The 23,838-nt window shown below is 37.7% G+C and overlaps 1 protein-coding gene across 2 annotated transcripts in view; it reads right to left on the reverse strand.

The window, feature by feature from the left end:
• Positions 1–23,838, reverse strand: part of CFAP47 (cilia and flagella associated protein 47) — a 295,430-nt gene that overhangs the window by 64,503 nt on the left and 207,089 nt on the right. For both annotated transcript variants that reach the window (XM_071750490.1, XM_071750482.1), the window contains exons 53-56: positions 19,655–19,762; positions 15,364–15,475; positions 8,762–8,866; positions 4,728–4,884 (exon numbers count right to left, since the gene is read on the reverse strand). In XM_071750490.1, coding sequence (XP_071606591.1) covers positions 4,728–4,884; positions 8,762–8,866; positions 15,364–15,475; positions 19,655–19,762 — 482 coding nt within the window. The remainder of the gene's footprint in view (positions 1–4,727; positions 4,885–8,761; positions 8,867–15,363; positions 15,476–19,654; positions 19,763–23,838) is intronic.

The following is a 23,838-nucleotide window of genomic DNA, read 5'->3' on the forward strand; positions in this document are numbered from 1 at the left end:
CCCACTTCAGCATGTCTTCAAGTGCCTCATCTACACGTTTCCCAAGTACCTCCAGGGATGGTGACTCCACCACCTCACTGGGCAGCCTGTTCCTGTGCCTGACTACTCTTTCAGTAAATAAATTCTTCCCAATATCTAGTCTAAACCTCCCCTGGTACAACTTCAAACCATCTCCTCTAGTCCTATCATTATTCACTTGGGACAAGAGGTCAACACCCACCTCACTACAGCCTCCTTTCAGGTAGGTGTAGAGAGCCATAAGGTCTCCCCTCAGCCTCCTCTTCTCCAAACTGAACAATCCTATTCCCTGAGACACTCACCAGATGACTTCTTCTCTAGACCCTTTACCAGCTTCATTACCCTTCTTTGGGCATGCTCCAGCACCTCAATGTTTTTTTTTTGTAGTGAGGGGGCCAGAAATGAACACGTTACTAGAGGTGTGACCTCACCAGTGCCAAGTATGCCAAGTAGAGGGAAGCAATCGCTTTCCTTCTCCTGCTGACCAAACTATTTCTGATGCAGGCCAGGATGCTGTTGGCCTCATTGACCACCTGGGCACACTGCTGGCTCATAGGCACCCAGCTGTCAATCAGCACTCCCAGGTCCTTTACCTCTGAGCAGCTTTCCAGCCACTCTTCCCCAAGCCTCTAGTGTCGCCTGGGGTTGTTGTGACCGAAATGCAGGACCTGGCACTTGGCCTTGTTAAACCTTGTACAATTGGCTTTAGCTCATCAATTCAATCTGTCCAGATCCTTCTGCAAAGCCTACAGATCAGCACTCCCCCCTGGCTTCGTGTCATCTGCAAACTTGCTGAGAAAGCACTCAGTCATCTAGATCATTGATGAAGATACTGCAGAAGACCAGCCCCAAAACTGACAACTGGAGAACAGTACTAGAGACCATCTGCCATAGATGGATATAACTCCATTCATGACAACTCTCTGAGCTCGGCCATGCAGACTGTTTTTAATCCAGCAAAGAGTACCCTGGTCTAAGCCATGGGCTGCCAGCTTCTCTAGGAGAATGCTGTGAGAGATGGTATTAAAGGCCTCACCAAAATCAACGTAGACAACATCCACAGCCTTTATCTCATCCACTTGGTGGGTCACCTTGCCATAGAAGGAGATTTTCTTCATCTTTACACCTCATCTAGGTGTAGTAGAGGGAATATGCTATTGTCACTGCCAGTAACAGGCCATGGGGCTTGATATTAAGTAAAAAGTGAAAAGTATTAGGGACTTGGTTGGAGCTGAGCTGTTTTCGCTGTAACTGCATATAGATAAAGTGTCAACTCTTGTCTTATTTGTTTTCACCTTCAACATTATGATAGATAATTTTGGCGGGTATTACCCTAAACAAATTATACAATAGGTGGTAAGGACCAAAAAAAAAAAAAAAAAAAAGAAGGGGTCACTGTGCAACTAAAATTAGAGACCAACAAGAAAGCAAGTGTAGCAATAGACCCTTTTGGAAAAATAACAGCAAGTAGACCCCACACCGAGGAGGAAAAAACTGGTATTTGATCAACATCTGCTTCCCTGTGAAGAACCTTGGATGCTGATGACTCATAATTTCTTGCAAAGTATGATATTTATCCTATGAAGTACAAAGCACTGATGATTTATTGCAGGTATGCTGTCTGTCCATATACCCTGCCAAGACTACTTGATTTCTTGGCTTGATCACAGACTTGCCTTCTCACTTAGCCATCAGTCACTACACTATTGGCTAAAATTGATTACTGCCACCAGACGGGCTATGTTCTTCTTGTCTGGACACTGAGACTGCAAGCCTTGTTTGAAAGGCCTCTGCCAGTCTTGTCACTCTTGGCTTGTTTCACTTTGTTTTTTGAAGCAGTCTGTTCCCTGACAGCTAGCATCTTTGCAGTTGGACTGCTAATGTCTTGCAATTTGTATTTTGATGAGACCTGAGACTTTGATTAGACTGTCAATAAATTCTTAGTGTCACATATGCTTCTCCAGCCCACATATGTTGCACCAGATCCATAGCAGCATATGCTTCCTTTTTATGCTAGTTCACTGAGAGGGTCTTTGCATCACTAAGTGGATATTCTGCAGAATTTCACAGGCTTCCTAAGTAGTCAGATGATTCACTCCTGAGCTGTTAATAAAGTTCCTGCAAAACTCACACAGCTCTGAGTACATTTCTGTACTTTGGCATATAGAGACTTGAAAAAGCTAAATCATCTCATGGTCATCGCAGCCTAAGCTGTGCAAATGGTCAAATTTATTTTCCCTATCCTTTCTAAACAGCCTGTGTCCACCTGCAGCTATGCTCCCATTGTGCACATTGTCACTGACTGTCTTAATGACTGTGTTTACTTTGCAGCCCTGCAACTGCCCTGGCATTGGTATTCTTCCCGTTTTTCCTGTTTGCTGCCCAAGAACTGTGCAAATGGATGCAGACCCACTAAGGAAAAAATGACCGCAGAACCTTCTAGTCTCCTTTAATCTGTTCAGTGTTTACTTGGCTGTAGAGGCACCTATATACAAATGAGCAGCAAGTTATAAGAACTGCAAGGTCAGATAAGCCTTGGCAATCCTTTCTATAGCATCTCAGATCTGAGCTTCAGGAAAAGAGCAAACTTCCTGGGATGATACACTGGTATGGAAATCAGCAGCCTCTGTCCCATGGAGGAAGAAAAATTCAACCACTATCACTCATTGTTTCCTGTTTAGTAGTGCTGGTTCTTTTCTGAAGACCCAAGATACTCAGCCCAGACTCCTCATTCTCAAGAGAACTCTTTCCCCCCTTCCTTTCTTGTAGAGTTCTGAACCTACACTTTAAAAGAAACAGATGGAGATAGAAATGGAGATTTCCGCATTGCTGGCACCATCTTCTTGATGCTTCTCTCTTCCTTCGGTCACAGGAAACTTCTCGGCCTTGAGTGGCTTGGCTCTTGTTTCTGCAGAGTCTTAGCAAGATCTTGTCCATCATTTGTTCATTAAACCTGATCTAATTAAGCTCTTCCATCAGGCACTGCAAGGAGTCTACCACAGCACACATCTAACTGGTGAGGTCATTGTCATTCGTACCACTGTGCCAGGGGGGAACCTCAAGAACTCCCACTGCTTCAGACCAGGGTTGCAGCATCCACCCTCAGGACTTCCATTTGGCTTACAGAACTAGTCATTGTGCAATCCAAGGCCTTAGAGCAATTTTTCTGGAATGTCCTCAACATTACCTCAACCTTATCTACTATGAGCAGCACTTTTGAGCCTTTGCTAAATGTCAGCTGCTGCATCAACCTCCCTGTTACTGTGTGCAGATCCAGCCTGTAATGCTTCTTGTCACTGAAGGGTGCCTGGGTGACAGATAAGTAGGAAGCTGGACTCGACTCTGTGCCCCTCTTTGCCAAGTCCCCTGCTCAGCAAGTAAGCTCTGTCACAATCCCTGAGATGATTTACTCAGCCCGTGTCACAGTTTAATGCTCCTTATAAGCTACTTACAAGACACTTAGTTGAAAGCAAAATTACAAGACAGAAAATTAAGTGTATCCTGGCCCAAACCAGGACAGCCTGTAAACCATGGATCCACTGCATGCTATTGCTTCCTTCACTGTTGCCCAGAAGATAATATCAACAGACTTCCAAAAGTGGTGTGATGGAACTCTGTCTTGTGACAATAGTGAATGAAAATCTTTTAGCAGTTAAACATGGGAAACTGCACTGAAGTCTGCCACAAAACTTGGCTAGCAAAGTATAGGCCATTCAGTCATGAGATAAAAGTGCTCTTGAGCAGGAACCATTTAGGTAAAAGAATTTCCAGCCCCCCCCTATATTAACTGCACAGGCAGACAAAGCCATATTTCTAAGTCCTATCTCAGAAGGTGTAACTATAAAGCACAAGTTCAATGTAACAGCTAAACATGAGTCTACACTTTTAAAAAATAATATTTATGCACTTACTCTATATGCCAGAAACCAGAAATCATAGTGTGAGTGTAAATCTGGCTTAAAAATCACCTTAACACAGGTTTGATTTTGCTATTCTGTTTTGTTTCCAGGTTTATCTTCAATTTTCTTTATACACAGGTGCCAGGAAACACTTTGGTAGCTGGTTTCTGATGCTAAATGTATATTTGGGCTAGGAGTAGATTCAGAGGACCTTCTAAAGCTCTCTGCTTCACTCTTTCACTGAGTGAATTTCAGTCATGAAGGAGAATCTTGGACTTCAAACTTGAGTTTTATTGCATTTGTGAAATCACAGTCTGGACAGTGACTTGGCAATCTTTTTATTTTTTTTTTTTTCTTAAAAAAGTATGTATGTATGAAAATATTGCTGCAATCTACTATCCTGAAAGGTCAATCAGAAAAAAACCCGAGATATTTTGCCCGCAGTAACTCCTTCAGATATCAAGAATCTTTCAAAACATGATGGAAAACTACTGAGGGAAAAAACAAAACAAACAGCTTAGCTATTTGGCCTAGATGTAGTTTGCAAAACACACCTCAGGAGTCTCCTATTGCCTATAGCAAATGCTACGGTGCAGTCGACAGCCAACAACCATCTGTGAGGCTGTATGACCCAGGAGGTACTGGGAGCAGCTGCCCCCACAGCACGTTCTACAGAGCTTTTCAGGGTGGACACAGTATCTCTGTTGCCAAGAAATGGTAGGAACCAAATGTAATCACATCCCACTTTTAAGGCAACCCGAGGAGTTTGACTTCCTCCCCTCACCCCCCCAAAAATCCAAAGCCCTGTACCTGTCAGGATGACATCTACCACCACGCTTTCATCAGTTGGATTTATGAAAGAAATGATGACAAAGGAATGCTGGCCAATGCATGAACTGATGCTGGTTGGCTCCATCAGCTGAGGAGGAAGACCAGACCCCCAAAGGTAAAATATCCACTCTTGAAGCTGTAGATGAAACACGTGTTATTATATATTATTTGTCCAGTAACATCTGTACATTTTAAGGCATTTTGACTACTTCTTTCTTCCTAGTGTTCTACATCTCTTTTCTGTTGTAAGTAAACTGTTGTTTAACATTTCCTTTCTCTCTTCTTTCTCCAAACTACTGTATTACTCTAAGTGTTGCTACCTGGAAATCAATAGTACCTTTCTGGGAGATGTTCACATCTCTGCATTTAACTTCTGTGTTACTCTGAGCACAGAACACTTAACTTCCATGTAGCCACTCAGAGCTTCCAGTGTAGTGAATGGAAAGATGTGAGTGGTTTAAAAAGTACAATTTAAAGCGCATATATTAGAATCTAAAAGTAGATCGAGAAGTTCTTTTCAGAAAAAAAAAAAAAGGAAAATAATTCTTTGATGAGATAGCAGTAGAATCACACTAAAAGTTAAAATTATCATTTTAAAGATAACGAAAAACATTAACCAATATACACAGAGGAACTACTGAGAAAACTAGAAGGAACTAGTAGATATAGGTATTACCACAGAGAAGATAAAAAGAGTATTTAATTACACAGATGTGTTAATTATGATTTTTTTTTCTTCCCAGCATGCCAGTAAAGAGCTGTCTGCCCCACACTTACTCTTTTAAGTTTATAAAGAGTGATGTTAATGATACCACTCATGGAACCTTTAAAGGCAAATAAGCAGCAAAGATGAACAGTAAATGTAAAGATACCACGATACTACCATTATTTTAAGGAAAATATTCAGTTAACACATTCATGTTACTGCCTTTAAATAACAACAAAACAGACTAAAATCCAAGGTTATTGAAAGTTGCTCAGTGACCCTTTGATGTTTTGTTCATTATCACTCAAAGAGTATTCAATAAAATAATAAAAAAAAAAATATCAAAACACTGTTTTCATTATATTGCATTTACTTCTGTATAGGCCATCTGAAAAAAATGCAGGAAAATCTGTAATTGAGAGGGTTCAAAAATATAACAACAATTATGCAATTACAGCAAAAAGCAACTAATATAAAGAGATTTCTAAGCATAAAGAGAAAAAAATAAAATGGCACATCACATGTCTTCAAATACTTTGGACAGCAATACTGCATTATTTTAGAGAGAAACATTCAAACAAGAAAAAAAGACATTAATGAAGCAAATTTTTTTGTGAAAGTCACCTGAGACTACAAGATTTTGATTTAAGAAGAAAAAAGAAAAAGAGGAAGAAGTGTGTATATATTGATGCAGAGACTAACTGATATTAAAAGTCCAAATATAAAAATAAAGCCTATGTTTTCTTCAGGATTTAGACAGTGATTTATATCACCTGATTTGCAGAGATTTATGAACGACAGACTAATGAGAATTATAAACTACCTCCCTTTAAAATTACGGTTTATTTTGTTATCATTGACTTTAAAATGACTTGAAGCTTGTGGATGGTTACAGATTCACAATCCAAAAGCTAGGCCCACTCACTGTTTTCCAGAGGCAGATGCTACTGCTATACAGACTGAAGCAACACAGAATTAACTTTATGGTGAAAATCCTTTGCTGAACAAGAAAAAAAAAACCTAACAACCAAACAAACAAACAAAAAAAACCCACAAAAAAACAAACAAACAACAAAAAAAGAGCCCAACATCTTTGCTTGCATACAACCACAGTAATGAAACTGTTTTCTTTGTTTGCATAACAGTTTGTTTGAAAAGCTCATAATGCAGAACATATGAGGCAATATTAATTTAACAATGCTTTCAGGACCAACTGAAAATTTTTGTGAACCACCTTGTTCACAGCAAGTAATTTTACACTGAGGTACAGTGCTGGGATAGGAGGAGAACTCATATTTTGTGCAGGTGAGCTATAAAGATCAAGTTTGAGCTTTATTCTTGAAAGATTGTGCCCATGGTATATGGACAACAAAGACTTCTGCTCCCTCTGATTTTTTGTAGTTAGCAGAGTCATTTTGAACCTCATTGCTTCAAGTACTGAGCACTTTTAAAACAATACACAAACTTTATTGAACAGGGCAGCTAAAGAGAGAGCCAAACAATATTAGCAGTTAGTCTGGAAAATAAAATAAGACAACAAAATTTTTACAGATTATAGGATAGCCCTGCTTTGCCTGGCCTGCAGTTACTGTTCCTCATTGACCATTTTGGATGGAGCTCAAGACCATGATATTCTGAGTGCCAGAAACTGACAGAAAAAAAAAGATTAAAAAACCCAGAATCCTAAGGCAAAGAATACAAGATATGATCAAATAGTGGGCTCAGTTTCTCTCTAATATTTCTTACTGGTCCTAAGAACTTTACATTAAACCTGGATGCCAGCAATGTAGTAAAAGAATAGGATAATACAGATATGTATCTGGGTGTGAATTATTGTGCTGGTTTTGGCTGGGATAGAATTAATTTTCCTCATGGCAGCTCATATGGGGCTGTTTTGTATTTGTGCAGAAAACAGTATCAATAATACAGAGATGGTTTAGCTGTTGCTGAGCAGAGGCTCACACGGCATCAAGGCCTTTTCAGCTTCTCACCCCACCAGCAAGCAGGCTGGGGGTGCATAACAAGCTGTGAGGGGTCACAGCTGGGACAGCTGACCCCAGCTGACCAAAGGGACATTCCACACCACATTGAGGTCATTTTCACCTATAAAATCTATGGGAAAAAGAAGAAAGTTAGGAGACCTTTGGAGTAGTTGTATTTGTCTTCCTAAGGAAGAGTTAGGTGTGATGAAGCCTGGGTCTCCTGGGGATGACTGAGTAGCTGCCTGCCAATAGGAAGTAGTGAATGAATTCTTTGTTTTGCTTCTGATTTACCTATTAAACTGTCTTTATCTCAACTCAGAAGTTCTCTCACTTTAAGCCTTTCAATTTTCTCCCCCAGCCCAAGAAACAGGAGTGAGCGAGCTGATATGCAGGGCTTAGTTGCCGGCTGAGGTAAAATCACAACAGCTATATTCAAGCTGGCCTTTCAAGTTGTGTTGTCCCAACAAATTCAATTTCAGATTTTCACAATGATTAGAGCTAAACACAGATTCACTTTGTGAAAAGTTCTTCAAACCAGAGAAGAGAGCTTCAAACCAAACACAAATGTAACAGGTTCAGCAAAGCAGCACAATCAGAAATAGTTAAGGTTAACCCTGTAAGTAGTGTCATTAACTGATTTGATATTAGTCAGCTGTTCAGCTACCAGTTGGCTTAATTGTCCATTCAGATACAAGTAATCAGAGAAATCAAGGGAGTGAAATCAATGTCTGGGTGGAGGGTTGCATTAAAAGTTGTTTGAGACATCCACCAGTGATGAGAAACATTCTTCAAGTCTTGATTAAAACGGGAAGTTTTATCTGTACAAATATTCTCTGTTTGCTATCAGTATTACAATTAGCAAACTAAAATAGTCTGGCATCGATTTAATTAGGACTGTAGCAGTGAAAATTACAAAATTCAAAACATTCAGGCATAAAAAGAGCCCTAATTCATGGAAGAATTTAATTTTCTTTGGAATTGAGAAAAACATCATGAAATTTCATTTCAGAGGGGATAATACTAAGACTTGCCAGTCTTCTGGTGTTAAAACCAGCAGAACTAATTAACAAGAAAGCTAAAATTGTTCATTAGTTATTGTATCTACTAGACCATTACACCTCTTTTTTAGTACTGTGAATAGAATAATTTCTGTGTAAAAGGTTAAAACAAACTATAACTTTTGAACATTGCTGCATTTTCTCTTTCATCATGCATCCAATCGCTACATTTCAATTTGACCTACAGACTGAAACCCTTACTTACTTGCCTATTAAAATATTATTTAATATGAATTCCAGGTGTGGGCAGCAAACACAGTATCATACCTGTGAACATTTGAAGGTTATTGATGCCTTGTGGTTGCCTCTTCCAAGGGCAGATGGACAGAAGCGCACGGGTACCTCCGTGGTGGAATGAGGAGAGACAATCAGCTGCACAAACACAAGGAGGAGGAAAGGAAAGGGGAGGGGGAGAAATCAATTATTTTGAGTCTGTTTCTGTTTCATGCTTTGAGTAGACAGTGTTGATGTTTATGTGATTAATGTGTTCCACCAGACACATTCCCTCCTCTCAGCAAGCAGAGGCTGCTAAGGCAGCAAGGGTAGTGCAGTAAACAGCCCCAGTGGCAGTCACTGCACGTTCATTCCCCAGGAACTACAGAGCTGGTGTTAGATTGCTCCAAGGACATGGAGAGCAGATCTCACAAACAGCATTCAAACATGACTTTGGTGTCTGATCGTACTGATGACACTAAAAGGTTATCAGGTTGACCTCCAAAGACACAGACTGGCTTATAAGGGAAATACGTGCTAGATTTTAATAAAGTAGTGCTTTGTCTCTGTTCCATTCACTATTATCTTAACTAGCATTATAAATAATGCTGCTAGTTTTCTCTTCACCTGAAGTGTACTACTGGAGTCTCTATTGCACAGGGAAAAGCAAAGTAGCTGACTATGATGGGGTCCTAAATGTTTTAAAGAACTAGATAAGCGATGAAAGAATTATGAATAATAAAAATTCCAATGCATTGAGAGAATGATCAAGTAGAATCACTGAATATACAATTACCCTATTTTTTAATTAAAAAAAAGTACTAGGTTTTTAATATCACACATGGTTATATATTATTTGCATGTAAGAACATATAAAAAAGATAATTGGTTGGAATTAGGGACCCTCAAACTGCATTTTATAAAAGTAATACAATTTAAAACTAACAAAGGTCAAAACAACACCCTACAGCAGTTGGCACTGACTCTCCTTTTGTAAAGGAGATGTCAGCCCTGGAAGAAAAGGTCACTAACAGGCAATGAGTAGGAGTTATTAAAACATTCATTTTTGTTTACTTCATTCAATGATTACAAGATGCCTGACTGCACCAATAAGCCCCCCAGTCTCTTCCTACCCCAGCTCTTTGAATGCCTCTGTTCTGACACTGGCTATGAGCTGAAGAAGCTTGAGTTTCTGGCACAGCAAAGCAGTGATCCCCACCAGCAGCCCTCTCCCACCACTGCCACAGACAGTGAGCAGAGCCATGACAGGGACAGGCTTGGGGGCCACTCCTGATCCAGGAGCACAGGCCATGGCCACCAGCATTGAAGCCAAACTGGAGACCCCAGAGGGTCCAGAAACAGGATTCCACTCCCACCCTCCAGGGGCACAGGCCTGTGGTGAGGATTATGTTGCTTTTCTTTGCTACCCTGTGGATTATCCTAACATCCTATAGCTGGACCCAGGCAGGGGCCACCAGCATCCTGGTCCTGCCAGGCATCTTCTGGGTGTTTTTGTGGTACCTTGAACAAGAGTTATCCCTGCTGACAGCAGCAGGAGCTAGATTGAGCAGAAGAGAAGACAGAGCTCAGATGTGGTCAATTAAGTACAAAACTTGAAATGTTGTTTTTCTCTTTTGGGGGCAAGCTTTAAAATAATTTATCTGAATACTGTCATAACAATTCACTAGCTTAAAGACATTAACTGTCTTGTCTATTGGGGGGGTGGTATTGCCTTTTTTGAAACTTTACAAATTCAATTTTAGCTTCCTCTGCATGACAAAAACCAGTGCTGGAAGGGTAGGTAGGGGAGCTTCATGAGGCTTGACGCTCTGGCCCATTCCCACTGAGCTCTTTCAGTACCTGCATCTCCAATATGGAGAGCACAGCACCACTGTGTCACCCACACTTCACAATCTCATACAATCCATATGTGAGTGATAACTTGAAAACACGTTTGCCACCATCCCACACTCATCATTTTTGCAAGCCTCCTGTATTACCCCAAATAACAGACCTGAGGGAGAACCACTTCCCACAAACCACCTCCATCCCCATCTGCTCCACTGCACACCACTGAGTTCATTTAGCTGTTGATCATCCCAAAGAAGCCTGAACAGATCATTTCTCAGTAAGTTCCTGGGCATGCTCAGTATCCAGAGACCCTTTTTGGGCACTTTTTACTTTTATCTGCAGTCTAGTTCTTACCTACTTTGTATAAACCAGCCAGCCTCATTTATCAAGTGGAGTCTTATGAATTGAGAAAGAACTTTAATGATTAATCCCTCTCAAATACTTTTGAACAAAATGAAAAAGCAAGGTAAAGGTAAGTTGTCACAGTATGAGAATACATGATTAAAATTAAAACCACAACTTAAAAAAATTTAATAATTTCACTAAAGAGATCCACAGTATTTAGAATAATAGTTGTCACATAAAGGTGAAAACAGACTGGTATTCTATTTTCACTAAGCATTATTTGACATGTTATCATTAAACAGAAAATGCAATGCCACAATGAATCTGAATAATCAACACGGAGTTATGATAATCTAGCAGACTGCCTGTTCTGAAAGCAGAAAAGATTATTTTTTTTTTTATATTATGGGTCTGTTTTTTAAAAATCATTTTATATTATGCAATATGATGTTCTAATGTATCCAGAAAATAATCTGTTTGAAATACAGAGCTGGATGAAAAAAAGAACTTACTTTCTACTGAAAACTGAAGACTAAATTACCTGAAGAAATAGAATTGAGAAATAATGCTAACAACGTGTTCAAGCAAGTTATACAAAATACTTTGACATACCATACAATAAAATACACTGAAGCTAACCCATCCCCTGCCTTTCCACTTGTTTATACAAACAGGTGTCTTCCAGGATACTCATGTGAATGGGGACTCCATCATTGCTCTTCATCAGGTCTCAGCTACAACTGTACAAATACTGAAATGGAGTCTGAAGAAGACTGAGCAACTACAAATGCATTATCCCTATTATAAATATAAGAAAGAAGTAAAAAATTTTTCATTAAATCTGAAAGTTCATTCTCTACACTGTACAAAACAGTGCTCTTGGCCATTAACAAAGTAATGAAACTTGCACACAGAGACCTTGAGAATGCACTCCTCTCTGCCAGTGCTCCTTTATTAAATTATCTTTCATCAATAAAAAAACATGTTTCCTAGCTGATCAGGATGGAATACAGCTTCATGAAAAAGGTTTAGGCTAGTTATAAGCCAGAATAGTAAACTGAAGATTTGCAGTGAGAGCATGTTCCCTTTTGAAAACATAGGTAATCCCATTTACTACATTTTTTTGTACATCGAAGTTACATGATAAATATATGTGTGTGTGTAGATATAATGCTCATACATGTGGAAATTGTCCCTGTCTTTATGTAGAGGGAAAGAAGGAAATGGAAGTACAGCATGACTGATGATTGAGAATTTTCTCCTGTTAATGGCTGGGCATGAATACTTCTCTAGTAGAGGTAAAGCAAGCTTTGGTTAGGAAAGAAACAGAAAACTTAACATTCCAATGACTGTTTCCTCCAAGAACTCATAATGCTCAATATGCTAACGAAGAACAAATTAGGAATATTGCAGCAAATTTATGGGAGTTCACTTCTGTTCCAGCTTCTAGAGAATTTGGCAGCATTTGTAAAAATGTTAAATTAATCCATACAGTGTAAGGTTGAAGAGAAGGGAAAAAAATAAGACACCACTTCTTAAAAAAGAAAAAAATATGGAAATCCACATCACATTGCAGAAAATCCTTGAAAACTTCTATCAAAATCCTGAACAAAAATCAAAATGGAATATTTCATTTAAAGATGTTTTAGGCTATAATTGCAAAGCTGCTAACAAGACACATATACTTATCCTATTTTCATCAGTTTACAAAGAAGTTAATGGATCTGCTTCTAATTTACATAAAGCTGACAAGAGATTTAAAGTCTTTGCATTTCATTTAGACTTTATTAAGCATACACAAGTTCTGGAATACTTAAGCGTAATTCAACTGGACCTGAGGAAAGCCCATTATTAATGATGTCTGTACCTGAAGTTGAATCAGATCCCTTGAGGAACTTCAGTAATGAATACTGTTGTGAACTGAAACTGGAACTAACTTCCACACACACGGAAGTATGATAAATACTATGTTTGCATTTTTTTTAAATCTCAAATGTTAGTAAAAATGTTGGTTAATATTTTTGGCAACTAATCTCTAGGGAATACAGATTTTTCTCTGAGATTTCTGTTGAGTGTATTTTATCTAACGTAACTTTATCACCGATGAGATCCATTTGAGATATTCCCTTACTGAGAACACAACTATCTTCAACAGTTCCATATCTTAGGTGGCATAAAACCAAATACGGATTATCTATACAAAATATTAAAACTACTGATTTAGAATTTGCAGAATTCTGAAACTATTACTAGTTCTCTTTCAGTATTACCTATCTTAAATAGACAGTCCCTTCTTTAATCTATTGTTCTTATAGTTTGCTCTTTATTGTTGTATTTCATCTGAGGATCTCTCAAATCAGAATTTTTTCTGCTACCAAGAAACCATTATTTGCTTTAAAGAATAATTAAGAAAAATTAACTAGAATAATTAAGATGGCTAACTTCTTTCACATATAGCAAGGACATTAAAATATGCATTAACTGAAACTAATACCTGAAATACAGGCTACAGTTTATAAGAACAAACAGTAAGCTTCTGGAAGTTGAATACAGTGCTGTACGTAGGCAATGAACCTAGGATGCAACATATTCAAGAGAAGTTACTTAAACAGTACTCCCTGCTTTTGTCATCAAAACTGGGAAGGAAATCATATTATCTTTCCAAGCATGGGGCTGCAATGGAAGAAACAAGTTCAAAAAGGAACAGTTTTATGAAATAAATATTAGGTAGTTGCTTATAGCAGTTTCACCAAAGCTACCCTTTAACTGGAAGAACTACTGCAATTCACAAACACCATTTCAAAATTCAATGCAAAAAGGATATGCAGGACTGAATATACTATTAAGAAGAAAGAAAGAAAAGAAATAAAATGACTGCAGTTAGTGTTGAATGTTTCATAAGCAATATAATGCAGTTACTGGTGATATGCGGATCTCTGGCGATAAATTAGAAAAGCTGAAAGAAGATGATTTTATTTTTAATTTCTTGGGCATGGTAACATGCAACCTGCATGAGCCAAAAATCACTATAATTACATTTAATCCACTTCTGTGCCAATGACCTAAGCATATCATATATAACACACGTAGGTGATCAATGTAGTTTGCATCCATAATGCTTCTCAGCTCCTATTCAACTACCAATTGATGGAATTATTAATAACAGCACTTGTCAATTTTTTTACACGTGATGAATAAAAATATACTGATATGCATGACACAAAAGACAGACTAAAATAAACACATTTCATACTTTCCAGTTAATGTAGTACTATGTGTACAAAATACAGGGCAGTCAAATAAATAAGAGTGATCTCCTTTAGCTGTGTTGATTAGAAACATGTAACCTAACAGTCTACATTTGAGGCTGAGTTTCTGAAAGACAAAACTGGATATATTGTGACTTTATAGTGTTCCTCTGTTTTCTCCATACAATCAATTTTCTATCTTATCAGCTTTATTTTAGGGTCTTATTACAATATTCTTCTCCTCTCCCTCTGACCCTTACACCAGTTTGCACATAAAAAACCCCAGCTCTGCTGTATGTTTTGCCTGTATGATCTTCCTCATGCCTAGAAAAGGTGCAATTGCCATTTCTTTCCTGTTTGCAACAGGTTTCTTAATTTTCTTCTTTTTCATTAAATGTTCTAATCACATTCCTAACCCCTTGCACCAGGGTTTCCACATATCTGTCTTCCATTTTCTCATCTCCTCATTATAAACCCAACACATATTTAATAGCATTAATTTTTAATAACAGGTCTTTATAGGACCTGTACTATAAATAACCTGTAATTTTAATAACAGGTCTTTATAGGACCTGTACTATAAACTAGAAATCAATGGTCAACAAATATTTTTCAGAATATTGAGACCCTGCAAGATGGTTATAACTGCTATGACTATGAGATATTCTTATATACTTACATCAATATTTTACCTATTTACCTAAATATTTACCTGGTTATCCTGATGATTCTTACACACTTGTGAAGCTTCTAATATGGCTGTTTTGTTTACAAGTTGTCCTTCTAATATCTCCTGAATATTATTTGCAACCAACACTGCAGTCCTCAAAACCATTCCTCAAAGCAGTCCCAGCAATAAACACACTTCTGCTTGAATTGTTTTGAAAGTTTAATTGTGTTCATCCTTAAGCTATAAAATCTCTAGACTACATAGTTATAATGCCTCTTCGTCCCTGGAGATATTTAAAAAGAGTCTGGATGTGGCACTCAGTGCCATGGGCTGGTAACTGCAGCGGGAGTGGATCAAGGGTTGGACTCGATGATCTCTGAGGTCCCTTCCAACCCAGCGTATTCTATGATTCTATGATTCTATGATTCTAATCCTTGAGACTACATCATGTATTCTGAACCCACAGTACAATACACAATTCAGTATGTTTTGAAAAGAAGGCTCTTTCATCACTTTTGTGAAAGCACAGAAATGTTACTTACAGGGTGTTCTGGATCAATCTCAGTTGAAAAATTGCTAGGATTGCTGTTGACAACTTCTAGCTCCAGAGTTTCATGTGTAGGATTAGAGAGAGGTATGTATAGATGAGCCCATCTGGAAAAGATATGTATATGCAATGACTATTAGTTATAAAGTTTCTTCCATTGCATTTCATTACTCAGTATTTGTTTGCACTTTTAAAAATAAAATTGTATTTTATTGCATGAATATTTTTCCACTAGTAAAGGGACATACATATTTAGCATAATTAGTTAATATTATTAATGATAAAAACTGGTAGAAATCTGTAAGGGCAGAATTTGACTTGCTCTATTTCAGTTGCCAGGAAGTTAGTTTATATTAAGAGGACTGTCTAGCTCCCCCAGTACTCAACAAGGAGAGAAACATTTTCAGGGAGCATTGGTCCTGCTGCAAATCACTAAAGATGCTGAATCACCTTTCATTGCTTACAGAAAGAACCAAGACTTAATGCCTAACTTTTAGATAGGAGGATACAAAAATGAATCTTAGTGTCTTCAATACCACAGCTTCATGTTTATTCCTAAGTTCCAATCTGAAGATTAATGTCTTGCTTTTCTTTCCCTACTTTCTGCAGATTTAACTTTGGAATAAAACATTTTAGTCAAATAAGTAATTCAGAGTGCCAAGGCCAACAAAAATTTGGTTCCTAAAAGTAAAATAATTTTAAGCATATCACATAGTAGTCTCTCCATGGACTCATAGTCTGCCGCAGGAAAAGCAGTAAACATAAATTGAAGGTAAACAGATAAATTATATCTGTAACTCCTTTTTTGTCTAAGCAATGGTTTACAGTAAAAGCTTGCAATTACATGGTGCTGCCAATAACTTTTGATTTAGTGCCACTAGGCAACCATTCTTCTTGAACCTACTGTTCCACACTGGCTATTTCCATCGAGCTTCTTCCTGCTTCCTTCATCTTTATTCCTTTCCATAAACTCAAAATCTGTTTTATATTATACAATTGTTGCATTGCTCATTATAGTATAATGGTACATCATTATGTTGCAAATATAGATTATGTATTTTAATGAGTATTGTGGCTGTTCCAGAACAAAGATTGGAGTATGCTGATTGCCTAAATGTTATGCTTTAAATCAGATAGCACTCTACTTAACTGACTGTCCTCTTTTTTTCTAATTAATGAATAAACAAACAAAAGATACCTTCAAGAGAGAGTAGTTTTCAAAAGAATTTTTAAGACTCAAAAAAAATTGCCTATTCTGTTAAAAATAGTATATTATTTGCCTTTAACAAAGATATGTGACCATAAATCACATTCTCATTATTACACCAAGGGTGACAGAAAAGAGATTCAAGGTGAATCAGTGAAAATAGTAAGTAAGAAAAGTTTGAAAACATAGATGCATATATTGGTTTCACTGTAATTTATCTGCCTAATAGATATTCCCTCTAGTCAAAGCTATAGCAGGTCAACTGCCAGATTGCTTCACATATTTATCCTCTGGAAAAAATTAGTCACTTAATCATAGCTAAATCGGTAAGGAAAAAGAAAATATAAAAAGAAACTTTCAGAAGTATTTCAGTCAAGCTTTACAACTGTAACTTCAGGTCCTAAAACCTGTGTGCAGCAGTTTTCCTTTCAACATATGCAGTGACGTAAATCCCCAAAAGCTGAGTGGTAGAATTATTTGTCACTAGTGTGTCAAGTTAGCACTGTCAAAACATTGCATCACTAAGGTCTTAGCAGCAGAGAGTAGAAAAATATCAGGAAACTCCAGTTTTTCACAGTTGACAGCTATAGTCTTTACTTTTTTTCTAGTGTGTTTCATACATAAAACTTTGTCAAAGGGAACCCTATGTTGGAACATCTGAAATTTCACTAAGCAACTACTTATCTTTCAGAGGTTCTTCAAGAGACAAAAATCCACTAAGGAATCCCCACCCCATAGAAACTGACCACTGTGGTTATGCTAGAAAAAGTTGTTATATGTGACAGTAAATTCAAGACCTCTGTGAACATCACTTGGCTGCTCATCTTTAATGACTCTGCTGTGGAGCTCATAACAAAGATGCATAAACGAAGATGGAGTATACGAAGGAGAAGGTTTACTTGCTCAGATGCATACAGTAAAGAATGTCTTGACAGAAACAAAAAGTAGTTCTGACTGTGATAAACACTGAATGTAAGAGTATCTGAAAAAAGCATTAAAAGATAAACTGTTAGAATTTGTTCTTTTCACCTTCAAGAATTGGTTAGAAATTTATCCTAAGTGTACCAATGTGTTCTTGGTTCTTAGTCCAGTTCTAAGTGACGTTTCAAGGACACATATTCTTATTTTTTTCAGACAGACAGCAAAAGAATGCAGAGAACACATAGGATAATACTTCTTCCATATTCAAGGGAAAGGTAGCAGAAAGGAAGTTAATCTCTTAAAAAACTACAAAGCTTCATCAACCACAAATGCTTCAAACATTTAATGACATTTATAGTCCACATTTCTGGGAACATAAAAAGGAAGAAGACCCATTCAAAACAAAGCAAATTGATACCTTTCTTAAACAACACACAAATGTCTACCTGCATTTCCTTCACATATTCAGGATACATTAGCACAGCCTACTTACTGGGAGTAAGCCTATCTTATTTGTCCATCTAATAGAGCAATTCTCATTAATGTAACTGTAACTCAAACGCCATTGTGGACGGCCGTTGTCCAAATTTTACATTTCAAGAAGAGGACATTATGTGGATAAACAAATAATGTTTAGGATAAACAACAACATAAACAAATTTCTTGGAAGAAGAGTGTGCTGAAGGAAATAACTGAATTAAAAGCTGACAACTTTATTAAACCAAAAATATGGTAGATAAAGCAAGCAGAAAAGGCTTTTTTGTCAATTTTGTTATACTGTTTAAATAAGTATATATGAGATTACTCTTAATTCCCTGTTATACATTATTATTATTCCTGCTATTGCTAATAGTTAAACTAAATAGTAGGTCTTCAGCCACTATCTGCCCATGGCAGATATAGATAGATGAGTTCATGTACTTATGCATAGGAATTACAACATGCTTCTACATGTAAACAGAAAAGAAATCTCATTTGAAAAAAAAAACCTTGGAATTCAATGAATCTGAGACAATTGTTTTCACAGCCAAATGTTATAGCTAATGGACATAATTCTTTTCAACATATATTTTAATTGCAGTAGGCAAGCATAACTTGCTATTCTCAGCCAGACCACTTTTGCATGCAGTTCACAGGCAATGCCTGAGAGAGAAAATTACAAGTTCCAAAGAGTCTGAATGAAAACGTTTAAAGTTGTTTCTAATTTCCAAGCATCAGCCTAGACAGTAGAGAAAAACAACAGGTTTTGCTCCTGTCAGCCCAGAAATTTAAAGTAAAAACACAGCAGTACTGAATTTCTTAGAAAACATAGCCACAAAGGCATTGCATTTAACTCTGCTCTATGCATCATATATGAACAGCAGAATATATTCACTAAAAAAAAAAAATTTAAAATTAATCAGGTAAAATCTCATGTTTTCTCTAACAACTTTTATTTGCTCAGTCTGTAATATATATGGTCTAAGCTAAAATATATTGAAGTGAGTGAAATTTAGCATCCAGAAGAGCCATGTGGCCACAGAACCTACTAAGTAGAACCAAGAGGTGGAAGAGCACTACTGAAATTTTGGCATTCTTAAAAGTCTTATCTTAAAACTTTTTATTTGTGCCTTGAAAGTCAGAACTTAAAACGATGCTATCAAAATAGGAAGACAAAATTTGGTTTCACTCCTCTGTCTGCTCAAAGTAGGTAATTTTTGTAACACTTGCAGTGTTCCAAACCACATTTACCCCCAGGATCTGCAGGACAGAAGGTGTATTACTTCACAATTTCCTGAGAAGTTAAAAGAAATTGATTACACTATACCAGCATTTGTGAAGTAAGAGTCCCAGATATATTCCTAGTTCAGAAAAATAACCAGAACATAAACAAACCTAAATAACTTGGTGTTATAGATCTTGATGATTACATTCTGTAGTATTTCCAGAGTGATTTCTAGATAAAGACTTCAGTGGAAGGCAATGTATGGGCTACAATTCCATTTCAATTATTTTTCTGCAAGGAAAACTCCACCTATCCATACATATATCCATGAAAATGAACTGCAGACTGCCATAGTACATATTCAGCACTATTCTGCCTTTTCAATGTAAACTCCTTATGTTTTCCATATTTCAAACCAGTGGCCAAGCTAAGTGCTATGGACTACATACTTACTTTCCAAGCTCACATGCTATTTCAGGTAGACGAGTTGTCCATGGTTTCTCTACAATCAACTCCAGTGCATACCAAAACTCTTCAACCATTTCTGACAGGAATATGATACTAAAAACAGAAACACAAGCTCAATATGAGGCAGTTTTTGTGCACAAACCAAACAATTTACAGATTAAAATTCAGGAAAAACCTAATGAGCTCAATGCTGCAGATTCTTTAATTAGCTCACAGGTTCCCCATAACAGTTCTTGCTGGTATCAGAGTTCATCTATAAAACTAATAATACATACAGTTCCTAATGCAACAAAACCTTTTTTTCATCTTTCTTAATTTTTTTTACTTAACAAGTTGTTTGCTGGCTTTTGGTTTTCTTTTGTTGTTGTTGTTAGGTTTCTATGGATTTTTGTAACCTTTTTTCTTTTTCTAAAATAAAACTCAAAAGCATTTCAACTGCTAACTTACAAGAGTAAGTTTTATTTCCATTTCAATGTCACAGTATTTTCTTTCCAGCCATTTGGAACTCAAAGGACAAAGAAACAGAAATAGTATTTACTGATTTTAAAAAGGAAAGTATTTTCAAATCCAGTGATGAAAACTGAGGAACAGATATAGACACATTTATATGAGCAAGAAAAAGAGATATGCTTCAAAGGAATATTCCATATATTTTTCTGATATACAATCAAATGTTTTCATGATTGAAAATTGCTTGCTACTAGGTGAGATATGTACAGTAGTTTACTTCTGTAGCAGATATTCTAACACATCCCTTTCCAGCTGAAGATTTCTTTTTCTATTTCTTGTTTGTTTGTTTGTTTTGAGTAGCAAACATTGAACCAAGGCACTGTAAGCACATAAAAATTTACATGAAATGCACTGTGCAAACCCGTGACTCACTAAGCACCAGTTCTTGCTCTAAATGATAGATAACTATGTCTATTCCATGACTTTCTGGCTCCATACTGTTTGTGCTAACAGAGCCTTTAAAGTGAGCATAAAACAGTTTAGGAAAGAATCATCCATTTGAAAAGGTGCAGCTGTCACAAATGCTTTTATAACATGTCTTCCCAGCTGCTACCATAGCAAAAGAAATACAGTATGGCTTCAGAAAAAAAGGATAATACTGCAGATGTAATGTGGAAGTACCTCTGCTCACCTGTAATTGTAGTCCTTGGAAACTATTGCAATTTAAAGCAGCTATTAGACAGCTTTCTACTGCAGAGTTATAAAGGTGTGGTTTATGTCATTTTACCATACATTCCTCTAAGTCCCAGGCTATCAGTTGGCTGGGACCAAAGGTCTGCCAGTTAAACAAATCTCTATATTACTACCTTGAAATTCTGCGCTGGAAAAATTCCAGAAATACTCTGGTGTAAAAAAATAAGCTCTATTTTCATTCACAGCTTCAGAATATGTAATTTCAATGAATTTCCATGGATAACTACTAATTTTTATAAAGCACTATTTTTTCAAAGCTTCATTATAAAATAATACCTTCCATTGTTCTGGTCTTTGCAAAATCAGTATGAGCAAGTATAATAAAACTTTGATACGCATGGAGTTTGGCTTTGTAAATATTTGGTCTGTTAACATAGATCATCTGTTTCTGGCCTCCACATGAACTACTACCCCACCCTCCTTCACATATTTTTGCCAGTCAGTTTTTATGATTAAAAAACAAAGAATTGGCTTTTTAATCAATTAAATAATGCTTTGCTAACCAAAATCCAGGAAAATAAGCTTTGCAATTCTGCACTTCAGCTACTTGCTGAACTGGCTTAGCTGAAACTAGGACTGAGAGGTCACCTGTCTTTGTATTGATAATTACCAAATTTACATGGGTTCATTGGAATTTCAAATGTGATGAAATAGTTGTAATTTAAAACTTCTCCATATTTATTTAGTAGATTATTGTCAATTGATGGATGAATCTGACGTTGACCAGATTTATGTGAATGCTGTTAAAGGGTTCTTCACCTGGTCTTAGTTATGTTGTTATAGTATGGTTCCATCTCAGAAGAAAATCATAATCATGTTATTCCCTTCAAGGAACTTAAAAAATTAAAAACTAACTATTCATGTGACGTTTTCAGAGGGGATTCCTAATACCAAGTAGATTATTAAAACATCGTTCACTGAATTCGAGTGAAATTGGATCACAGAATTGTCAAGTTGGAAGGGACCTGTGAGATCATCTGGTTCAATTTTCCCACTAAAGCAGGATCACCTAGAGCACATTACACAGGACTGCATCCAGGTGGGTTTTGACTATTTCCGGAGAAGGGGACTCCAAAACCTGCTTGGGCAGCCTGTTCCAGTGCCTTGTCACCCCCACAGCTAAGAAGTTCTTTTCTTATATTTTTCATATATTTAAATAGATCTTGTTATGTTCCAGCTTGTGCCTATTGCCCCTTGTCCTGTCTCTGGGAACTACTAAGAGTCTGGTTCCATCTTCCTTGCACCCACCTTTTATCTAATTGTAGATATTAACAAGACCTCCCTTTATCCTTCTCTTCTCCAGGCAAGAGTCCCAGTTCTCTCAGCCATTCCTCATGAGAAAGATTCTCCAATCCCCTAATCATCTTCATCACCCTCTTCTGGACTCTCTCCTGTAGTTCCCTGTCTCTCTTGAACTGGGGAATCCAAAATTGGCTGCAGTATTCCAGCTGTGGCCTAACCAGAGCAGAGTAGAGTGGGAGAATGGCCTCCCTCAACCTGGTGGCCACACTCTTCTTTATGAAATCCTAGAATTCCATTGGCCTTTTTGGAAACAAAGGCACATTTCTGGCTCATGGGTCCTACCAGGACTCCCAGATTGTTGTCCTCTGAACTGCTTTCCACAGGTCCACCCCAAACTTATATTGGTGGCGCTTCCTCCCCAGATGCAGGACCTATACTTGCTATTGTTGAACCTCAGTAGGTTCTTCTCTGCTCAGCTCTCCAGCCTGTCCAGATCACACTGGATGGCAGCAGAGCCCTCCGGAGTGTCATACAACCTTCCCAGTTTTGTATCATCAGAGAACTTGCTGAGGATACACTCTGTCCCTTCATCCAGGTCATTGATGAACATGTTGAACAAGACCAGACCAAGTGTTGACTCCTGGGCCATGCTACTGATTACAGGTGTCCAACTCAACCCTGCTCCATGGATCACCACCCTTTGAGTTCTATCACACTGCCAGCTCTCAGTCTACCTCAGTGTCCACTTATCTAGCCGACACTTCCCAAGTTTCCTAATGAGGATGTTATGACAGTACCAAAAGGCTTGCTGAAGTCAAGCTAAACCCTCATGTATCTAGCCAGTAATGACATCATAGACAGCAATCAGGTTGGTCAAGCATGATTTCCCTTGGGTGAATCCATGCTGACTTCTCCCAGTGACATGCTTTGCTTTCACATATTTTGTGATGATATCCAGGACATTTTTTTCCAACACCTTACCAGGGACAGAGGTGTACAGAGAACTACTGTCCTGTAGTTCTCAGGTTCTCCTTGACCTTTTTGAAGACTGGAGTGACATTAGCCCTCCTCCTTATCTCTTACCTTCAGGGTTTGGGATTCAAGAGCTTTTGCAGTGAAGACTGAAGCAAAGAAGGCAATCAATAACTCCAACTTTCCTGTGTCTTTAGGCACTAGCACACCCACCTCATTCATCAGCAGGCCTACATTTTCCCTATTCTTTCTTTTTTTAAAATTGATGTACTAGAAGAAAAAGAAACCCCCCTTGTTGTCCTTGGTGTTCCTCATCAGCTTTAGGTCCAGGTGGGCCTTAGCTTCCCTCATTGCATTGCTACATTCTCTGACTATGTTCCTATATTCCTCTCAAGTGGCAAGTCCTGCTTTCCAATTTCTGTAAATTTCTTTCTTCCCCCCTTTTTTTTTTTCCAGAACACCCTTACACATCTATGCAGGTCTCCTACATCCTCTGCTTGATTTCTTCCTCACTGGGATTCACCAGTCTCAAGACTGGAGCAAGTAGTGCTTAAAAGTTGTCCAGCTCTCATGGGCACCTACACCTTCCAGAGCCCCAACCCATGGTATTCGACCAAGCAGATCTTTGAAGAGGCTGGACTTTGCATTCATGAAGTCCAGGGTTGCAGTCTTGCTTACTTCTCTACTTCTTCCACACAAAATAGTGAACTCTACCATCTCGTTGCCACTACAGCCAAGTCTAGCGCCAGCAA

Source organism: Heliangelus exortis, chromosome 1, assembly GCF_036169615.1.
Source record: "Heliangelus exortis chromosome 1, bHelExo1.hap1, whole genome shotgun sequence".
Lineage (NCBI taxonomy): Eukaryota > Metazoa > Chordata > Aves > Apodiformes > Trochilidae > Heliangelus > Heliangelus exortis.